The 21,086-nt window shown below is 41.5% G+C and overlaps 1 protein-coding gene across 1 annotated transcript in view; it reads right to left on the reverse strand.

Annotated features, from left to right (window-relative positions):
- Positions 1 to 5,353: 5,353 nt before the first annotated feature.
- LOC140737230 (regulator of G-protein signaling 5-like) overlaps positions 5,354 to 21,086 on the reverse strand; it is a 57,989-nt gene continuing 42,256 nt past the window's right edge. Inside the window, exons 3-5 of the mRNA XM_073063538.1 lie at positions 16,357 to 16,418; positions 8,999 to 9,165; positions 5,354 to 8,490 (exon numbers count right to left, since the gene is read on the reverse strand). Coding sequence (XP_072919639.1) covers positions 8,329 to 8,490; positions 8,999 to 9,165; positions 16,357 to 16,418 — 391 coding nt within the window. The 3' untranslated portion in view covers positions 5,354 to 8,328. The remainder of the gene's footprint in view (positions 8,491 to 8,998; positions 9,166 to 16,356; positions 16,419 to 21,086) is intronic.

Genomic DNA, 21,086 nt, shown 5'->3' on the forward strand with positions numbered 1-21,086 from the left:
CATTTTCCCAATCTGTCTAAGTCCTTCTGCAGACTCCCTTCGTCAACAACACCACTATCCCACACCTAACTTTGTATTGTCCGCAAGCTTGGCCGCAAGTCCGTCAATTCAATCATCCAAATTATTGATGTATTGCATGAAAAGCAACAGTCCCAGTACTGACTCCTACTGAATACTACTAATAGCCAGCAGCCAGCCAGAATAGGCTCCTTTTATTCCCATTCTTTACCTCCTGCTAGTCAGTCAATCTTCTATTCATGTTAGTATCTTTCCTGGAATATCAAAGGCTCTTATCTTGTTAAGCAACGTCATGTGCGGCACCTTGTCAAAGGCCTTCTGAAAACTCAAGCTCTCCTTCGTCTATCCTGCCTGTCATTTCCTCAAAGAAATCCAATAGATTTGTCCAGCAAGATTTCTCCTGAAGGAAACCATCCAGACTTTGGCATACTTTATCACGTGCCTCCAAGTACCTTTGAACTTCATCCTTCATAGTGGACTCCAATGCTGAGATCAGGCTAATTGGACTATAATTTATTTTATTCTGCCTCCCTCCATTCTTAAAGAGTGGAATGACATTTGCAATAATCAAGTCCTCTGGAACCATTTCAGAATCTATTAATTCTTGAAAGATCATTACTAATGCCTCCATAATCTCTCATACACCTTGCATGATCAAAGGGACACTTGACTGCACAATCTACGTTATTATGATCTTGCACTTTAATGTTTATCATTTTTACTGTAGCTGTTATGCGTTATTCTACATTGTTCTATCCCAATGTACTGGGATCTACCTGATGAGTATGAAAGGCAAGCTTTTCCCTCTGTCTTGGTGCATGTGACAATAATAAACTAATTCCCATTCTAATTCAAATCAACTATACTGAGTCAACACTGAGTTATTACTTGAGCAATACAGGAAACAAAAACAGATAATTTTGAAAATAGTTTCCATTACTAAAATTGTTCATGCCTTTAGTTCTTTAATTCATTCTCATATTGTATTACTGTACTTTTCCCATGACGGAAGAGGTAAAAGCGCCTGTTGGGCATTGATAGTGAGCTTGAGTCAAGCCTTGAAACAAATCCTGTAACTGTTTATCTCCTGCTTTAGATTTAACACAGAGCTCTTTCTGTTCACTCATAGGAATTCTTCATTATCTCACTCAGCTGACTTGAGTATAAATGACAAGTAAAATTACTCTTGTTCTCAAGAAATCGTCCATACACTTATCTTGCCTTCTGACAACAGCAGCCTTTCATTTGATTTAACTCTAATTTAAGACCATAAGTTATAAGAGTAGCATTTGGCAATTTGGCCCATCGAGTCTGCTCCACTATTTCATGGTGACAGATCCATTTTCCCTCTCAGCCCCAATCTCCTGCCTTCTCCTCATAACCCTTCATTCCCCGACTAATCAAGAATCTATCACCCTCTCCCTTAAAAATACCCAATAACCTGCCTCTACAGTCTGTGGCAACAAATTCCACAGATTTACTACTCTCTAGAAAAGGTAATTCCCCCAGATCTTTGTTCTAAATGGACGTCCTCTGATCTTCAACTTCCCCACCACAGGAAACATCCTCTCCATATCCACTCTATTGAGTCCTTTCAATATTTGACAGATTTCAATGAAATCCCACCCCCTCCCCATTATTCTGATTTCAGCTCTAATCGTGCAAGTACCTTTCCTGTAATACAGCAGGCTCTTAACTTGTTAAGCAGCCTCATGTGTGGCACCTTGTCAAAAGTATCTGAAACAACATCGACCATTCTCCTTTGTCTATTCTGCTTGTTATTTCTTCAAAGAATTCCAACAGATTTGGAAGGCAAGATTTTTGCTTAAGGAAGCCCTCTCTCCCCTCTGGAAGAGTGGTGTGACAATTGTAATTTTCCAGTCTTCCAGAACCATGCCAGAATCAAATGATTCTTGAAAGATCATAAAAATGCCTCCACAATCTCTTCCGCCACTTCTTTCAGAACCCCGGGGCATAGACCATCGCATGATTTGGTGATAATCCAGGTGATTTACCTACCTTCAGATTTTTGTGTTTCCCAACACCTTCTCCCTAGTAATGGCAACCTCTCTCACTTCTGCCCCTTGACAGTCTCCAACTTCCGGCATACTGCTAGCATCTTCCATAATGAAGACTATTGCAAAATACTTATTCAGTTGTTCTGTCTTTTTCACATCCCCCATTACTACCACTGAAGCATCATTTTCCAGTGCTCTGATAGCTACCCTCATCTCTGCTTTATATATCTGAAGAAACTTTTGATGGTCTCTTTAATATTATTGGCTGATTTAACTTCATATTCTATATTTTCCTTCTTTATAACTTTTTTAGTTGCCTTCTATGGGATTTTAAAAGCTACCCAATTCTCTAACTTCCCAGTAATTTTTGGTCTATAATATGCCCTCTTTTTGGCTTTTATGTTGGCTTTGACTTCTCTTGTCAGCCATAGTTGTGTCATCTAAGTTTAGAATGATTCTTCTTTTTTGGGATGGATCTATCCTGCACCTTCCAAATTGCTCCCAGAAACTCCAGCCATTGCTGCTCTGCCATCATCTCTGCTAGTGTTCCCTTGCAATCAATTTTGGCCAGCTCCTTACTCATGTCTCTATAATTCCCTTTACTCCACTGTAATACTGATACATCTGAGTTTAGTTTCTCCTTCTCAAACTGCAGGGTGAATTTGATCATATTATGATCACTTTCTCCCAAAGGTCCCTACATCTTAAACTCTCTAATCAATTTCAGTTCATTGCACAACATCCAAACCTGCATAGGTGATCCCTTAGTGGGCTCAACCAAGAGCTGCTCTAAAAAGCCATCTCATAGGTATTCTAGAAAATCCTCCTCTTGGGATCTGATTTTTCCAATCTACTTGTGTATTGAAATCCCCCATGACTATTGCAATTTGCCCTTTTGACATGCAATTGAAGGTATTCTAGATGCCATGGGCCTCAATTTCCCTTCAATTACAGTCTGTCACCTGGGAATGGTGTGCTTGCTATAATATGTTAAAGGTACTGATGATATGTAATCCCTAATAGATATTTTTGGATTTTGTTGGGAGAACACACACGGCTCCTCACTGAGGGGTCAGTGGTAGAACGGATGAGCAGCTTCAGGTTCCTAGGTGTCAACATCTCAGAGGATCTATCATGCAGCCCAACACATTGACACAGACACAAAGATGGCACATTAGCTCTTGTTAGGAGCTTGAGGAGTTTTGATATGTCAAGATGGTGGCATCAATCACTAAAGACCTTCACCAGCTGGTGCTACCATCATGGAGGAGACACAAAAGCCTGAAGACCTACACTCAGTGATTGAAGAATAGTTTCTTCCCCTCCTCCACCAGATTTCTGAACAATCCATGAACTAATGAAGACTACCTCGTTATTCCTTTGTTTATACACTAATTATTTATTTTTGTAATTAATACTTTTTCATGCTTTTGCAACTACTGCTGCCAGAAAACAATAAATTTCACATCATACGTCAGTGGTAATAAATATAATTCTGATTCTGAAATGTTTTCAGTTTTACGTAGACCCAGTAGTCTTTTCCTTTCTACTTTCCAGCAAATTCAACATTCCCATAGGTGCACCAGAGGTGGCCCAAACTTTCTGGTAACTCTTCACCAGTGATTGTTCAATCATGAGATGCTGCTGGGCAGCACCAGCATAAACATGTCAAACTGTCTTAGTTCACCCTTCAAATACCAAAGCAGAGAATGGGTAAACCATGCCTGCTTAACTAACACGTCTGCTCTCGAGGTCTTAAGTGTTGATGGTTGCTGATTTCAGTCTGTTGCTCTGAACAGGTATCATGATTGCAGAATTGAGTGGATGCTTTCTGAAGCAACCGCTGGGATTTTTAACTCTTTTTGGGAAGCCAATAAATTTCAACTTACCTTTCAATGCTCCTTCCTCCTCCTCAGTGCACACCTTAAGGTGCTCATCATTAACAATTGTTAATTGGCTCCAGAAAATCTGTATGATATCCTTTTGCCTTTTGCTCAAAGAACAGACTGGAAACAGTCAGGTCTACACGAGGACCTTGTATTAGGATACACTCCTGTAGGTCTAATTTCCAACTCATATCTTTGCCTTCTGTTGAAAGCAGACCATTACAGTTGGACCTTAATGCTTTCCCTGCATGCCTGAGAGCAAATTATGACCTTTCCAGATTCCCCACAGCATCTGTTTTGAGGTTTGGCAGCCTTCATCTCTCTTTAATCATGTAGCTACAGTACTTAATGCATGAACTTCAACTTGAATATGAGAGAACTGTATCTTTTCAGCATAAAACAATTACAACATTGGGAATCATGTATGAATTATCTTCCCCTGTAAACTTAATACACCACTTTTGAGCCTAATTGCAACTTCTACACCAGCCCCATGTAGGGTGACCTAACTCAGAACAGACCAAGAATTGACTGGGTGCTTGACTTCAATAAATAACCTGAAAAATCAATTGAAGGAGTCATTTCTAGATACGGTAAGGGGTGGTTGGTGCCTAGTAGGTTTTTATTTGTCTGTGAATACCATTTAATTGCTGTGAATAATACAGAACATTGCAATCAGCAGTGAACATACACTGCAGATCACTCATCCATTCATTCTAATGCTCGGAGATCACCAGGAGATTTTTATAAGAAAATCTGTTAAATTATATAGAATAAAATAGGCATGTGTTGGTGTAGAAATACATTTACTTCATAAGGCTTTGAACTCTTCCAAGATAAGACAGAATGCTGGAAAAGGCCTCTGCAGTCAGTAATAACAGTACAGTATAGTACAAATAACAATAAGTGGTACATGATTACACCCATTTGTTTCAACTATGTCAGATAAAGAGCTGAATACTCCATAAAGTTAACGTGAAAGTATTGGAATCCGGTGGTTAAATGCCAATTTCTGAGTTTGAATGAGTCCAAAATAAAGTATTGTTTTTAATGCTGCTCATGGGTCTATAATTATTCCTACATGAGGCTTATTAAATTGACTCCTATGCTGATATAATGCCTTGAATATTGTGCTTGAGATGGGAAGCTTCATTTTCTGACTAATGCGCTCATTATCTCTGAGCAACATGAATGATTCTCTTGCCCAGATTAAAAAAAAGAGATCCTCAACTTTGCCGAAGGAAGTCTTTATCAGTGTGTGAAGTAGCAAGGATAACAGTAAATTGGATTTGCACTAGTCATGTCTGTATAACATAGAAATCTGTCTCTTTTTGCAAACGATTCATGTAATTTTACGACCCATGTATGCTGTCAGATCATGAGGAGTTCAAACCATTGGAGCAGATACATATTGCACACAAAGCAGAATAATCACAAGAAGATTTAACTTTTTAATAATGAATAATGCTTTAGATTTTAATATTAGCTTCATTATGGTAGCCCGCACTTACATTCCAGAACCATTTTCACTAGATATGAGTGCTTTATGATTTTAACTTTACAGACTTCCATTAATTAAAATGTAATGTACTCATTTTGGATGATGATTGTAGAGATAATTGTGCCAACTTGACAAATTTTCAGGCTTTAAGGTGGTGTGTTTCAACTCCATCTAGTGCTGCCCAACACAAGTGGATTGGCACCACCCAGCATTAAGCCTACAGCCAGAAAATGCTCAACTTCCACAATTATCAGTCAAACCAACTCTCACTAGGGTACAATCTTACTGAGTCAGCTGGAAAATTGTAACTTAAAATGGCCATACAAAATGGAAGGACAAAAAAACTTGTTAATACTACTATGCTAAGTGAAATAGGACATAACGCTCAGCTTCTGTTTCCTTAAACAAAAGTATTCCGATTTTGTATAGAAATGGATATCTGTTTTAAAGCAGAAATGGCAAAATAATATCCTAATACTGCACCTTTGGCTTGGCATTACTGGATCACTGCTTGCTTACTGACCCTCCTCTCCTTAGCCTTGGCTGTGTCCTGCACTTATGGGCTTTAACCCTTCACCAAGGTTTCTCACTAGCCTTCCACCAAAATAAAATGAAGCATTTACAGAGACTCTTTAATGAGATTATTCTTCATTGAAGAGTGTGGGTGCTGTAATAATACTAACACATGCAATAAATGGAGTATTTTTTAATGAGGAGCATGCACTGGCTACACAATTTACAGTACAGATCAATTCTTAAGCACTCTCTAAATAGTTTGGCTAGCATTCTAGATATGCTTTACCTTTAGGGCAAGGAATACAATACAGACAAGTTATTCCATTCTTTGTTTGAGTATATATAAGTACTGATTCAGGGAGGAAATATTTTATTATTGTGCATTAATGTATTATTTTAATGTCCACAACACGTTGTTCTCTCTTTGTAAGGATTTCATGGAAACAGTATGGAACCGATAATTATGTGTGTCAACCATCTTTATTTGTAGGAAAGAAAGGCTAAGTCACACAAGAAATTACAGAACCCTGCATTAAGATTAATTTGCACCTTTCTACCTTCATATAAAATACGGGGGCCTCCTTTTAAAATTTAAATGTCTATTTAAATGACTTGATTTTCATTTGGGTATTTGCTTATTATAAAGTTGAATACATGCTTTAAGGTTCCTTTAGTGATTTTCATTATCTGATTAATCTTGGACAATCTGGATTCCATCAGGCATTTTTTTTCTTAAATTGCTTTACTGATTTGGGGCACAATGCAGTTCACGTGAAGTTAACAAGTGTTATTTTCTACTTCCATCCTTCTGTTTTCCTTCAGGTTAACCAATGCACTCCGGCTGTCTGTGACAGAGTTGGTTCTATCTTAGTTAACCCAACTTAAACAGAAATTCTCCCAGGTACACACACATGTAAAGGAAAATAATTGCAAATTTAATCTTTTCAGTGGTAGTATTATATGTCAATGTTTGTTGATGTTCATAAATGATAAAAATAATTTTCATGTTAGGAAGTAAATTATATTTTGGAGCCAAAGAAAATTAAAATTAATTTACAAGTTCTTGAAGATTTAATATGTTCATGTGTATTTTATGTGTAGATTGAATGCGTCAATTATACGTTGAGGCCATGATTTGAAGACAGACATACAAGATAGTTTGTGTTTGGATCACTTGTTGCATTGTGTTGTACGTGATATCTACTGCCGGGTACTAATCGTACACTTAGGCACTTTAATTTGTTTATTTTGTTCCTTTTTCAGTGTAAAGCATTTATTGGAGCCTTGTGATCAATTGAATTAATTGGTTGAAATAATCAGTAGTGAAGTGTGTGTTCTTTTACCATTGCTTTTCCTTCAAAAAATATCTAACACAAACCCCCCTAAGTAATCAAAGCCTTTTCATCACTTCCTCACGCCAGTGAAACACAACTCTGTCGCCTCTGAAGTACAGTACATCATTGTGGAACTTTAGAAATATACCTCACAGCTTATGGGGTTTACTTCTCAGGTAAATTGGGAGATGAAGTTAATCATGTAAGTAGCAGTAAGATAGTATGGTGAGACTGAACGTGTGATTGTCTGAACTTGTGGACATGCTGTCTCACTTTATGATGTGGCATACAGTTTAGATAGAGTATCCACACCTATGGCCCTCAATACATTACTAATGAGATGGTTAGGGACAACTGGAGTCCAGGTAAGCACAAATCTGTCATCTGTTTACACAGAATGCCCACTACATAATTGCTTATTACAAGCCATCAGCATCCTTGTTGCATTTTTAAATATCATATGTTTGAGGAATTCATATAATTTTTCTAGCATGCTTCATCAGTAAATGTAGAATTGTTTGGTGATTTGGATGGCTCCAATGAATGATGCTCTGCAACTGTGAAAGTAGGGTTACACTTTTCTGATATAGAAAGGATAAGAGGTTGCTTAATCTGTAGGTCTCAGATGCCTGTAATCTCATTTTCAAAGCATTTTGCTGGATCCTTGAAAAGATTGTGATAAGAATCCTAAAGGAATGATTTGATTTGCTCAAGAATTCGTTTGAAGCCACATGATTATTTATCACTTGGTATAATCAAATAGCAGAAATAAGGAAGGACGGAAAAAAAACACACGCACACACGAAAGACGAGTGCAGCATTGAAGGTACAAACACTTGGCCATATTTGGTGTGTGTTTATTTTGGGGCTACGCAAAGACAGGTGCAAGATATACGTGATGTCATTTTAGTGCCCAGAGTTTTGAGGAAAAATAATGCCGGGAATGATAGTTCCATTTAGCTACCAGCGGTGAGGGCTTATTCCTTTACTGGGTGGGTTTGCAGGGACCTCGAAAGTCCCTCTCCACCCACGCTTTGCACAGCCCAGGTGCACAGCTACTTTATCAGCTCCAGATAAACTTCAGATTTCAGGAATCTGCTGAATGAATCCTTCTCCATCAAAGACAGAACTCTCTTCTGTGCCAGCTCAAAGGTTGATGTGGTAGGTTCGGCTAGGTTCTTCATGGTGACTTCTTTAGTGTAGTGGTCAACATTGATCTGTAGAAGAGAGGACAAAATCTCAAGATCATCTCCAATTGCATTGCAAAGCCTCATTTTAACAGCACCTTAATGGCCACTTAGATTTCTTTGAGCTGGAAATTGTTTGCAAAATCAATAGTAAATTAAATGTTAAAAATGAATGTTCTCCACAAGCCTGTGTTCAGAACATTTTTTGAAAAGCCTTTATTCTCTCAAAGAATAGTTAAATAGAGAACATTGTGCAATCCATGCACAATTTTCAAGATAGATGCTTGTTATGAAATGAGGTCAATGTTTTGAAGTGTCTTTTCCACAAATAACACAAATATTCTGTCTGTTCTCTGAAACATTAATTAATCTTGCTTACAAAAGTTTTTTTTTTGTTTGAAAATGAATAATATATGTTTGTTGAGAAACTTGCAGTGGTTGCACTCAGCCCTTTACCATGTAAGGGTATAGCTTTCAACAAACATTCTGTACGACATATTTTAAAATAAAATGTTTGCTCTTGCAATCATTGCCAAACCTCTTGAGGAGCTTCCTTCTCGATGAAGTCTTCAAAGATCTTCTTTGCCTTAGAGGCCAGCTTGTTAGGTGACTTGGTTGCCTTGTAGTCTTCACAGGCCATCCAGAACTCAATGTTCTCCTCACTGTGCTCTGATTGGAGGAAGGCTTTGAAGGCAGCCAGACCATCTGGAAGCAAACATATGGAAAATTTCTTTCTAAACTTATCATGTTTCACCACTGCCATCATCTGGGATAAATTAATCAAACATTTTTCAAGATTTAATCACAACCATTTTCATAGTGGTGTAATACAGATCTGGCTACAGGTCTTGACATTCTTGGCTACATGCATTTGTTTTCAATATGTGAGAATGTTTGATAACTGCTTAGATGAAGGTTATGAAGGTTTAACTGTTCAGGTGTTAGCAAATGATAAACAACCCAAGAGACCACCAGTCTAATGTTTCTGCAGGCATTCAACCTTTGTCAATTAAGTACATTCCAAAGATTAGGCCAGGTCAATCTCAGAGAGTGCCATTTTCAGTCTCAAAGCAGCACTAGCAAAAGTTTGCCCATCTTTTATGACATCCTAAGATAAGAGGGCATCATAAGATACCTGCAAAAAGACCTGGCATCAAATGCCAATGATTGAACTTGCCTTCTTTCACTGATCAAGTCTTAAGAGTTTCATTCTATAGATGATCATTTACAGAAAGGTCATGGATAGCTACGGCAGACATAGAATTGTTTTCTCAACAACAATAGAGGTTTTGTAAACACAAAATACTCTGCAGATGCTGGGGTCAAAGCAACACGAACAACAAGCTGGAGGAACTCAGCAGGTCAGGCAGCATCTGTGGAAATGAGCAGTCAACGTTTCGGGGCGAGACCCTTCGTCAGGACTGAAGAGGGAGGGGGCAGGGGCCCTATAAAGAAGGTGGGGGGAGGGTGGGAAGGAGAAGGCTGGTAGTTGCCAGGTGAAAAACCAATAAGAGGAAAGATCAAGGGGTGGGGGAAGGGGAAACAGTCCTTCCAGGTGAGGCAACCGTTCACTTGTGACTCTGTTGGGGTCATCTATTGCATCCAGTGCTTCGGGTGTGGCCTCCTCTACATCGGCAAGACCCGATGCAGAATGGGGGACCGCTTCGTCGAGCACCTCCGCTCCGTCTGCCACAACAGACAGGATCCTCCGGTTGCCACCCACTACAACTCTGCTTCACATTCCCATTTGGATATGTCCATACATGGCCTCCTCTACTGCCATGATGAGGCCAAACTCAGGTTTGAGGAGCAACACCTCATATACTGTCTGGGTAGTCTCCAGCCCCTTGGTATGAACATCGAATTCTCCAACTTCTGGTAATTCCCTCCCCCTCCCTTCCCCCATCCCAGTTTCGCTGTGACTCCTCTCCAACTGCCTATCACCTCCCTCATGGTTCTGCCTCCTTCTACTACACTTAGTGCTTTCCCCTTACATTCTTTCTTCAGCTTTCCTGCCTATCCCCTCCATGCTTCCCCTCCCCCACCCTTTGATCTTTCCTCTTACTGGTTTTTCAATAGAGATTTTGTAGTTTATATGGATCGTGAATTCCTATTACATTAACATCGCTGGATTAGCAAAAGTATACTGAATGAACAATATCCAGACGTTATAACTACGATCATTTATGTGGTGTAATCCTCTTTAGCAGTTTACAGTTCCCTGTGATTCATCTTTGCTCTGTCTTCAGTAGGCTGTGAAAATTGTACAAATGTCTGCAATCATGCAAATCTCTTCTATGATTATCTTCACTTCTGCACAAGGCTGCATCCTCAGCCCCTCAGTATCCTTTCCATACACTCATGACTGAGTGACCGATTTGGGCTCCGACTCTATTTATAAGTTTGCAGGTGACACCATTGTAGTGGGTCAACATTGTCATGATCCCCATAAATTGGTTCGTTCTTAATGTTAGTGACTTAGGACACAAGGATGTTGTGAAGTCATTACAGGCATGGATATATCAATACATTTTAGAAACATACGAACTTGAATGATCCTTTTTTTTATAGTAACAATCAATCTGCTGGATAAACTCAATGGGTTATATAGCATGTGTGGGAGGAAAGGAATTGTTGATATTTTGTGTCAAAATCCTGGTCCAGAGTGCTGAGTTCCTCTAGCATTTTGTTCCTTGCTTCAGATTCCAGGTTCTACAGTCTCTTGTGTTTTCTATAGATTTACTTTACCACTTGTATTTAATGTAAACAGGGAAGGAATCATGTAAAGAGCAATGTTTTCTGAGGTGTAATCATATTTTCATCCTGCAAGTATTCTTCCTGCAGTGGACTGCTCTGAAAGTGTTGGCAAAGAAATAAATTAGAAGTTGATACTTTTTTTTAGCTTGTCAGATTAAAAATATACAAAGGCTGTCTCTTAGAGACAAAAAGAGCTTAAGAGTTGATTCTTCGCACATGCCCCTCTGAGATGCAGGGTCACTCACAATCTATTTCAAGACTGTTATTTTTATTCTGAAGAGTAAAAGAAGTTTGAGGTTTAAAATATAACTGCCAGTGTCGGATCAGCGGAGGAGGAAAAACATTAGAAGAGTAGCAGCTGGCCAACACTTCAACTAAAGTCAGCATCAGCCAGGTGACATGACTATCTACAAACTGGACAGTGCTGCTTCTCTTGCAAATGGACATTTAATGTACAAGAAATTCTTAATGCAACTTGTAGTGGGTGAACTACATATACCTGTCTGGACATGCCCCCCCTGCTGACTGCTCCTGTGGCTCCTCCCACGGACCATGGCTCCTCCCACGGACCCCGGTATAAAGGCGATTGGAGACACAGCCCCGGTCTCAGTCTCCAGGATGTAGTGTGGTGGTCAATTGCTGCTTGTTCTTTCTTCCAGCCAATAAAAGCCTATATCTCGCCTCACGTCTCCGAGAGTTATTGATGGTGCATCACAAGTAAACTTGTGAGGCATCCATTTTATATTAAAAGATGACAGCAAGAGTGCTGTTTAAATGGTAAAGTGCTGAACATAGAGGGTCAAATTAAATTTTGAGGATTCGTGTACACTGATCCTCGCGCTGGGGATGTACGGCGTTGAGGCGCGTCCCCTGGGTGGTGGATGGGGGATCCCTCGTGTGAGGGGTGCACCGGATAATATGGAAGAAGGTGCCGCGAATCAACATAGCCTAGGAGAAGGAACTCCGATTCCAAACCCGGGTAGATAGGACTCGTTAGCCTTGGATGGCAGCCTATCTAGGAGAGGGTAAACTCTGATTTCAAACCCGGGCAGGTGGAGCTTGTTAGCATGGAAATGCCATCGCCTAGGGAAAGGTGACCCCGACAGAAAACCCCTGGTCCTCCAGGTTGGGGGTTGTGAAATGGGCTAACAACCCGTTCACGTAAAACAAGCAATTGTTACAGAAACCGTCAGCAGATTGTCAACCACTAACCCAGATCTCGGGAAAAGCAGGGCCCCATTCAGGAGGCTGATGACGCGCTGCAACCAAACCCGTCAGGAAGCTGCAGGGCTGACAACCCTCCTTCACCCGAGGAAAACCATAATGGAGGCTCCAAAGCTGCTCTCACAGAAGAAATCTATCCTAATCGGAACATGGAATGTGAGATCGCTTTGGGAGACAGGTAGGTGTGCACAGGCAGTGAAGGAAATGAACCGATACCACCTCACACTCCTGGGCATGTGTGAAGCAAGGTGGAATACTTTTGGTGAGACCAAACTGCAGACAGGAGAAACTCTGCTCTATTCCGGCAAAGAAAAAGAGGAAGACCCGCATGAGGCTGGTGTGGCTCTGATGTTGTCCAAAGAAGCAGCCAGAAGTTTGATAGAATGGGAACCAGTGTCTGACCGTATCATCACAGCCAGGTTCGAGTCCAGATTCCAGAAGGTATCCATTATCCTGTGCTACGCCCCAACTAACAACACAGAGGAAGAAGAAAAAGATCTCTTCTACACCCAGCTTCAAGCAGTAGTTGGAAAGGTACCTAAGCAAGATATGTTGATGGTCATGGGAGATCTGAATGCCAAAGTAGGCAGCGATAACACTGGTAGGGAGAGAGAGATGGGCCAGAATGGTTTGGGAAATATGAATGAAAATGGAGAACTCCTTACCGACTTCTGTGCCTTCAACGAACTGACCATTGGAGGTACCCTCTTTCCCCACCGATGCTGCCACAGGATAACCTGGGTCTCGCCTGACCATCAAACAGAGAACCAGATTGATCACGTCATAGTCTGCCAGCGCTGGAGAAGTTCATTGCAAGACGTGAGAGCCAAAAGAGGAGCAGGTATTGGATCTGACCACCATTTGGTTGTTGCAAAGCTGAAGATGAAGCTGTAGCCAAGAAGAAGCAACAGAACACGCGAATAAAGTTTGATGTTAGAAAACTACAGATGGAAGAGAACAAGAAAGATTTCCATATCGCCTTGCAAGACCACTTTGGGGCTCTTCAAATAGAGGAACAAGATGAGAGAACAGCGGAACATGCCTGGATTACCTTCAAGCAGGCCACTGTAGGAGCCTGCGAAGAAGTACTGGGAAGACCACCAGTCAGCAGTAAACCTTGGATCAGGGACGAGACATGGCAGAAGGTGGAGGAGAGGAAAAAGCTCAAACAGGAGTTGAATCGGGCCAGAACCCGGCAACAGAAACAAATCGCCGCCAACAGGTACAGCGTGATGGCCAAGGAGGTGAAGAAACAGCTCAGAAAGGACAAGAGGTCATACTTCAATGAAATAGCACAGCAAGCAGAAACAGCGGCCAGTAAAGGGGACCTCAAGGCACTCTACACGACAACTAAAGTTTTGAGAGGGAAGAAAAGCAATTTCAACAGACCTGTTAGAGACAAAACAGGCCATCTGCTCACTTCGGTTGAAGATCAGCTGGCGAGATGGAAGGAACACTTCCAGGAAGTATTGAATAGACCACCACCACAGAACCCACCTGACCTGGAGCCTGGAGACCCACTCAACATCAATATAGGTGAAATCACCAAGTAAGAAATTCGAAAAGCCCTGAAAAGCCTGAAGAACGGCAAGGCTGCTGGAGAAGACATCATTCCTGCAGAAGCATTGAAAGAGGGTGGAGAGGGTATGGTGGACCATTTGCATATACTGCTGAATTTGATATGGAGAACAGGAGAGATTCCATCAGATTGGAAGAAGGGCCTCCTTGTGAAGCTGCCAAAATCTGGAGATCTTTCACTGTGTGGCAAGTGGAGGGGGATCACCTTGTTGTCCATTCCTAGCAAAGTTCTCACCAGTGTCATCTTGGAGCGGATGAAAGACGCCATCGACCAGAGACTTAGAGTTGAGCAGGCAGGGTTCAGGAAAGAGAGATCATGCATTGTCCAGATAGCTACACTTAGAGTCATTGTGGACCAGGCTCCACAATGGCAAACTCCACTATATGTGTGTTTTATTGATTTTGAGAAGGCATTTGACAGCCTGGACAGAAAGTCAATGTGGAGCATCTTACGACACTATGGTGTACCAGAAGAGATGGTGAATATCATCAAGCAGCTTTATGATGGCTTCTCATGCAGGGTCATCCATGATGGGAGACTGTCTGAAGAGTTTCTGGTCACTACTGGAGTCAGACAGAGATGCCTGCTGTCGTCTCTACTTTGTCTTGTGGTACTTGACTGGGCTACAAGAACAGCCTATGCTGGCTCAGAGAGAGGCATCCAGTGAACGTTAACAGGGAAATTGGAAGACCTGGCATTTGCAGATGATCTCGCTCTTCTCTCACACCGGCTTCAAGATATGCAGAAGAAAGTAGATTCCTTGGGAGAGACCTCACAGCGAGTAGGCCTTAAGATCAGTCAGGAGAAGACCAAAGTTCTACGCATTAATAACAAATAAGAGGAGCCATTACGGATTGAAGGACAAATAGTTGAAGATGTAGACAAATTCACCTACCTCGGAAGCAAAATCAGTAAATCAGGAGGTACAGATGAGGACATCAGAGCAAGGATCGGAAAAGCCCAACATGCCTTCACAACCCTGCAACCTGTTTGGAAATCTACGGCCATCTCTGTCAAAACTAAGCTCCGTATGTTCAGCTCCAATGTGAAAGCCATCCTGCTATATGGATCCGAAACATGGAGAATCACTAACACCAGTTGCACCAAGATCCAGACCTTTCTCAACAAATGCCTCCGGCAGATCCTCCACCTCAAGTGGTACGACAGAGTGACAAATCTAGACCTATGGAAGAGAGCAAACCAAGAGCCCATTGTATTCCAGATAAGGAGGGGGAAGTGGAGATGGGTCGGCCACACCTTGAGGAAGAGCCAGTTGAATGTCACTCGACAATCACTCGAATGGAATCCACAAGGGAAGAGGAGGTCGCCCAAAGCTAACCTGGAGGCATAGGCTTTTAGATGAACTGAAAGCCGCCGGCCAAACTTGGGAGACTGAAAAACATCTGCTAGAGATCGCAGGAAGTGGAGGACTTTTGTTGAGGCCCTATGCTCCATAAGGAGCGAAAAGGGTTAAAGAATGTACACTGATCAATAAAATTTGAGAGTTGAAGGCAAAATACATGAATCAACAAATGGCTACCTTTGTATGCGGAGGCCCAGAGAATAGAGGGAAAGAGGTATTTCTCGGTTGGTTGCTCGTCCTTACCCAACAGAAAACCACCGCAAAGCAGCAGAGTGCTGGAAGAACTCAGCAGGCCAAACAGCAGAGGGAACTAACAGTTGATGTTTTGGGGTCAAGACCCTTCATCTGGATTGAAAGAATGGAGGGGAAATGACCTGTACAAAAGGTTGGGGGAGAGGTAGGGTATGATCCAGCACACAATAAGTGGACCTAGGTGAGCAGGAGGTGTGAAAAATGGATGCTAATAGGCAGAGAGGACTAGAACGTAGAGGTACTCTGTTGGAGAGAACACAACAGTCGGTCTCTGGCACTCAAGTACATAATGGGAGATGTTTTAGGCTAATCTTAAAATGAGCTGCTCATTCTCATTTTCCCGGGACTCTTCAGGCCCTGGTGTCTACAATAAAGTTCTTTGCTCCTCAGTTCTAATACTCTATAAAAGATTAATATGTTTGTGATTTTATTCCCTTTGATCTTTTTTCTTAAAAAATGGCTTTGAACTGTTGAATTGTGAAAAGAGATATCGAAGCACCATATAAAGGCATGTTTTACTTGGAACAGTACAGCACAAGAACGCATCCTTCAATCCATTGTGAGTGCCAGCTCAACTCATCTGACTGCACATGGTGTGTATGCTTCTGTTTCCTGCCTATTCACTAATTAGTGGTTATATAACTCAATTGTACTATCTCCTTTATGTCCAGAAGGACCATTATATTGAAATTCTGAATCATTTGAAGACCATGAAACTCACAGCTGTTCATCAGAAGCTTCTCCAGAGATTCACGCCACTGCAGCACTTCAATTTGGGATGGTCTGCAATAGAAACAACATATTTTATTTAGAAAAACACTAGATCTCAACAAAGCTGGCACCATATCACACTGTCTCTGAATAGTGTGACTGCACTTCACCAATGATCAGCCACGCAACATTGGATGTTGAATTTTGTCATATCACATATTTAAGAATTCTGATAGAAGACTTCTTGCAGAACAGCTTCTTTGAGCCTTCATTGTAGGAAAAAGAAAGTTCTAAGGTGCTTGACAAAGGCACAATGTTGAAATGGGCAAATTGCCAAAGTAATACCGAAGGGAAATACTTGGAGAGCACTTTTCATTGGCTTGCCTTGATTTTGCACATTACAGCAGATGTACTGTACCTGAAGTTGCTTTGTTTGCCCTCTCAAAGTCACATGATGCTTTCTGTGCAGTAGTTCAGTTTAATTGGCACTTCATGCTTATAAAGTAATTTATTTTTTACAGAAGTGTTCGAGAAGTACAGTACTATACAAACGTCATATGCACATATACACAACTTATCTCATGCCCCATGCTGCACAGAACATCGCATATCATTTGTGAAAGAAGGCTCCAAGTCAAGGGTGTACAGCGCAGGCCCACGATCAAGCATACTTTCTTCAGCCAATGATTGGTGTGTCAAGGCCGACCTGGATGGGAAAGGCGGTTTCCCGGAGCAAATAGCTTTCACCACATTGTGTCCAGATATAATCGTATGGTCTGACACCAGTAGAGAAGTGGTTATTGGTGAACTCACAATCCCCTGAGAAGACAACATTGATGAAGCCCATGAGCGCAAGTTAATCAAGTACGCAGGATTAAGATCAGAGTGCAGACACAGAGGGTGGAAGGTCTCATGTTATCCATTCGAAGCAGGGAGGCTTGGCTTTATTACATTCACTTTCCAGAACTGGCTGCATGAACTTGACTCCTCTAGAAGAGAGATCAAATCAACCAGCAGGGCTGTAGCTGGGGCAACAGAGGCAGGATCATCTTAGGTGTGGACCAAGTACGTCCAGAGGGGCAGATAGTCGGAAAGTGTATCCATCTTTTGTAAACTCTTCAGTAGCTGCGTAGACACCTGAAGAGTAGACTATCTGTTGGATGGAAGCGACCAACTCTGATGGAGGCCGATGCCAAGTTTTTAAGCTCACCAGTGGGAGGTGGTGCTGGCCACTATCTCGAGGGAGTCTTGATCATAAGCGGGCCGAAACTCCTGAAGACAGGTGGCAGATCAACTGATGATCCCATTGATGATAGCACAGGACAGTTAACATCTTAGTCCACGTGTATTTTCAATACTAGCTAGGGTGCCTAAGACTTCTACACAGTACTGTAGCAATTTTATGCATTGTACTGCTGCTACAAAAAAGAACAAATTTCATGACATCTGTGAGTGATAATTTCCCAGTTTATGACTCCTACAACTTGTGTTTCTCCTGTTTCACTTTGCCTCTCATTCCCTATTCGTCAGCTTCCACGTCTGCTTACAGCACTTCTCTAATTCCTTCATTCCCCAAGTGTGTTCCCCAGTCTGCATGACCAGGAAAGTAATGCAAAACACATGGAATTCTAAGGGTTGTTTCACATTTAGATTCAGCCTATCGTTAACACAGGTTCTCCGAGTATTCTCATTCCTCCTTTTATTTTCACTGCGACCTCTTCTGTCTCATGTCAATCACTTACACCACCAGCAAATGATTGTAACTATTTATTCTATTAATCAGTATATCTTTGCAATGTGGGAGAATTCAGCTAAAAGCATCACAATCACAGGGATAATGTGCAAATTCCACACAGAATCATCTTTGAATCGCTGGAGTTGTGTGGTAGGAGAGCCAATTGCTATGCCACTATACCAGACAATTACTGAAATGCTTTGAGTCTTGTTCAGTATCAAACATACCCTTCCTGCTGCTGTCTTTAAGGAGTTACTGCATGGGTTTCCTCTGGGCGCTTCTGTTTCTCCCCACAGTCCAAAGTAGTACCAGTATAGGTTAATTGCTCATTGTAAGTTATCCCATGATTAGGCTAGTGTTAAGTCAGGGATTACTAGGTGGTATGGCTTGAAAGGCCAAGAGGTTGCTATTCTGTGCTGTATCTCAATAAATAAAAAAAAATTATAAATTGGAAGCCAATAATGTACAGGTATGAATTTCTGTGGGAAATCCAAATAATCTAATTTTTTTTTCTTTTGCTCAGGGTTCTATGGGAGACGGGAATAAGAACTGACACTATACAAATAATGCCTTATATATGACTATATATGTCTAGTATTTCTAAAGGAAGGACTGCACCAATACCATTTTGGATTTAAATTGAGTGAATTATGGGGTCAATTTAAATTTCTAAAAAGCTCCAAATATTTTACGATCAAATCAATCTGCCTTGGGATTGTACAAAATCTGGAAATGAGTGAAGCAAACCATATTAGTGAAGTGTCTGTAATCAAAAACAAAGATCAATGCTTCTGCTTTCTATTTCCTTTAAAATGTTAACAGCTATTGCCAGCTACCAACACCAAGCTTAACATTTGCCCTGTGGTAGAGGGAGAAAGAAGAGGACAGATATAAAGAACAGCACAGCATTAATGGACTAGAACCAATTACACTATGTAACTCAAAGTCTAGTAACGTAAGCAAACCATGCAACATCACGCAAGAGTGATTGCATGATATTTTTCCTTCGGGGCGTTATTACATTTTAAAAATATGAACTTTCTCAAGAAAGGGTTAAAATAACTTGGATTTTCTGAACCACTGCAAACAAATGCTGGCCTCCAAAAAAAACCTACTTACAGGGCATTACAGAATTTCATTTTCCCCAGTGTTCTGCAGGAAAATCATGGCAAACATTCTTCCACAGTGTTCTTATTCAGTTCATCTGCCATTTCTTTGTTCTCCGTTACTACCTCTCCAACATCATTTTCCAACAGCCTGATATTCATTCTCGACTCTCTTTTAAACTTTATATGCCTGAAAATACCTTTGGTATCCTCTTTTATATTATTGGCCAACTTACTTTCCTATTTCATCTTTTGTCTCTTTATTTCTTTTTTAATTGACTTGTGTTGGTTTTTAAAAGCTTCCCAATCCTCTAGCTTTCCATTAATGTTTACTACGTTGTATGCTTTGTGTTTTGATTTTACACTGTCTCTGACTTCCCTCATCAGCTATAGTTGCCTTATCCTCCCTTCAAAATGCTTTTTTCTTTTTTTTGGGATGAACTGATCCTGTATCATCCAAATTACTTTCAAAAACTCCAACTATCACTGTTCTTCCATCATCCCTGCTAGTGTCTCATTCAAATCAACTTTGGCCAGCTCCTCTCTCTTGCCTCTGTAGTTACCTTTACTCAATTGTGATACCAATTTGATTTTAGCTTTTCCATCTCAAGCTAAAGGGTGAATTCTATCCTATTATGATCACTTTCTCCTAAGAGTTCCTTTACCTTAAGTTCCCCAACATCACAACACCTAATCAAGAAATGACTTTTCTCCAGTGATACTAACAATGTCATACATGTTAATTTCTAGCATTACAATAAGCTTATCTACCTTACTTCACATATTGCATGCATTCAAATATAATACCTTCAGTCCTCGATTCACTACTGTTCTCCATGTCACCTAAAATTATATTCTTATCATATTCTTTATTCTGGAGACATTTTGTGGTGAACTAGATATACCTGTCTGACTGCTCCTGTGGCTCCTTCCACAGACCCTGCTGACTGCTCCTGTGGCTCCTCCCACAGACCCCTGTATAAAGGCGACTGTGGGCTGCTGCTCTCCCTCATTTTCCCCAGGATGTAGTGCTGTTTATTCTTCCAGTCAATAAAAGTCGATATCTCGCTTCCTAAGTCTCAGCGTGAGTTATTGATGGTGCATCAATTTTATTGACTGGAAGTTAAAACATGGAAACCGTTTTATGCCCAGAATGCTTAGATTTGGACCCCCAAGACCCTGAAGCAGCTCTTGCCTTTGAACACTGGCTTGTATGCTTCCAATCATACTTGGAGGAGGTTCGTGCCACCGACTCAGCTGTTAGGCTCAGACTTCTCCTCTCGAGGGTCGCCCCAAAAGTTTATTCATTCATCAGGGACCTCTCGACCTACGAGGGGGCGCTTGACGCCCTCAAAAGACAGCACCTGCGGCCGGTGAATGCAGTTTATGCCCGGCATCGCTTGGCAACATGAAAACAGTGGCCTACGGAGTCGACTGCTGAATTTCTCCGAGCTCTACAGGCACTTGTGCGGACTTGTGACTGCCAAACGCTCACAGCGGAACAGCATACGGAACTCTTGGTCCGAGACGCTTTTGTGACTGGAGTCAGGTCAGTGTATTTGCGCCAGTGGCTGCTGGAAAAAGCTGATCTTACCTTACGCTCAGCGATAGAGACGGCCGATACGTTGGAGGCTGCGCAGCTGTACGCCGAGGCGGTCCAGCCGCGCGATTCCCCGGTTCCGAGCGAATTCGCCAACGCCGCTGCCAGTCGCGGTATCACGAACTCCTCGAATTCGCCGGACATAAAACTCTGTTACTTTTGTGGGCTTCAGAAACATTCCAGAAACAGCTGCCCGGCTCGCGAAGCGACTTGTTCCAGCTGCGGGAAGAAGGGCCATTTTGCCAAGGTCTGTAAATCTAAACCACGCCCGGGGTCGAGCAGCGCTGCATCTGAGACCT

The sequence above is a fragment of the Hemitrygon akajei genome, chromosome 12 (genome assembly GCF_048418815.1).
Source record: "Hemitrygon akajei chromosome 12, sHemAka1.3, whole genome shotgun sequence".
In the NCBI taxonomy this organism is placed as follows: domain Eukaryota; kingdom Metazoa; phylum Chordata; class Chondrichthyes; order Myliobatiformes; family Dasyatidae; genus Hemitrygon; species Hemitrygon akajei.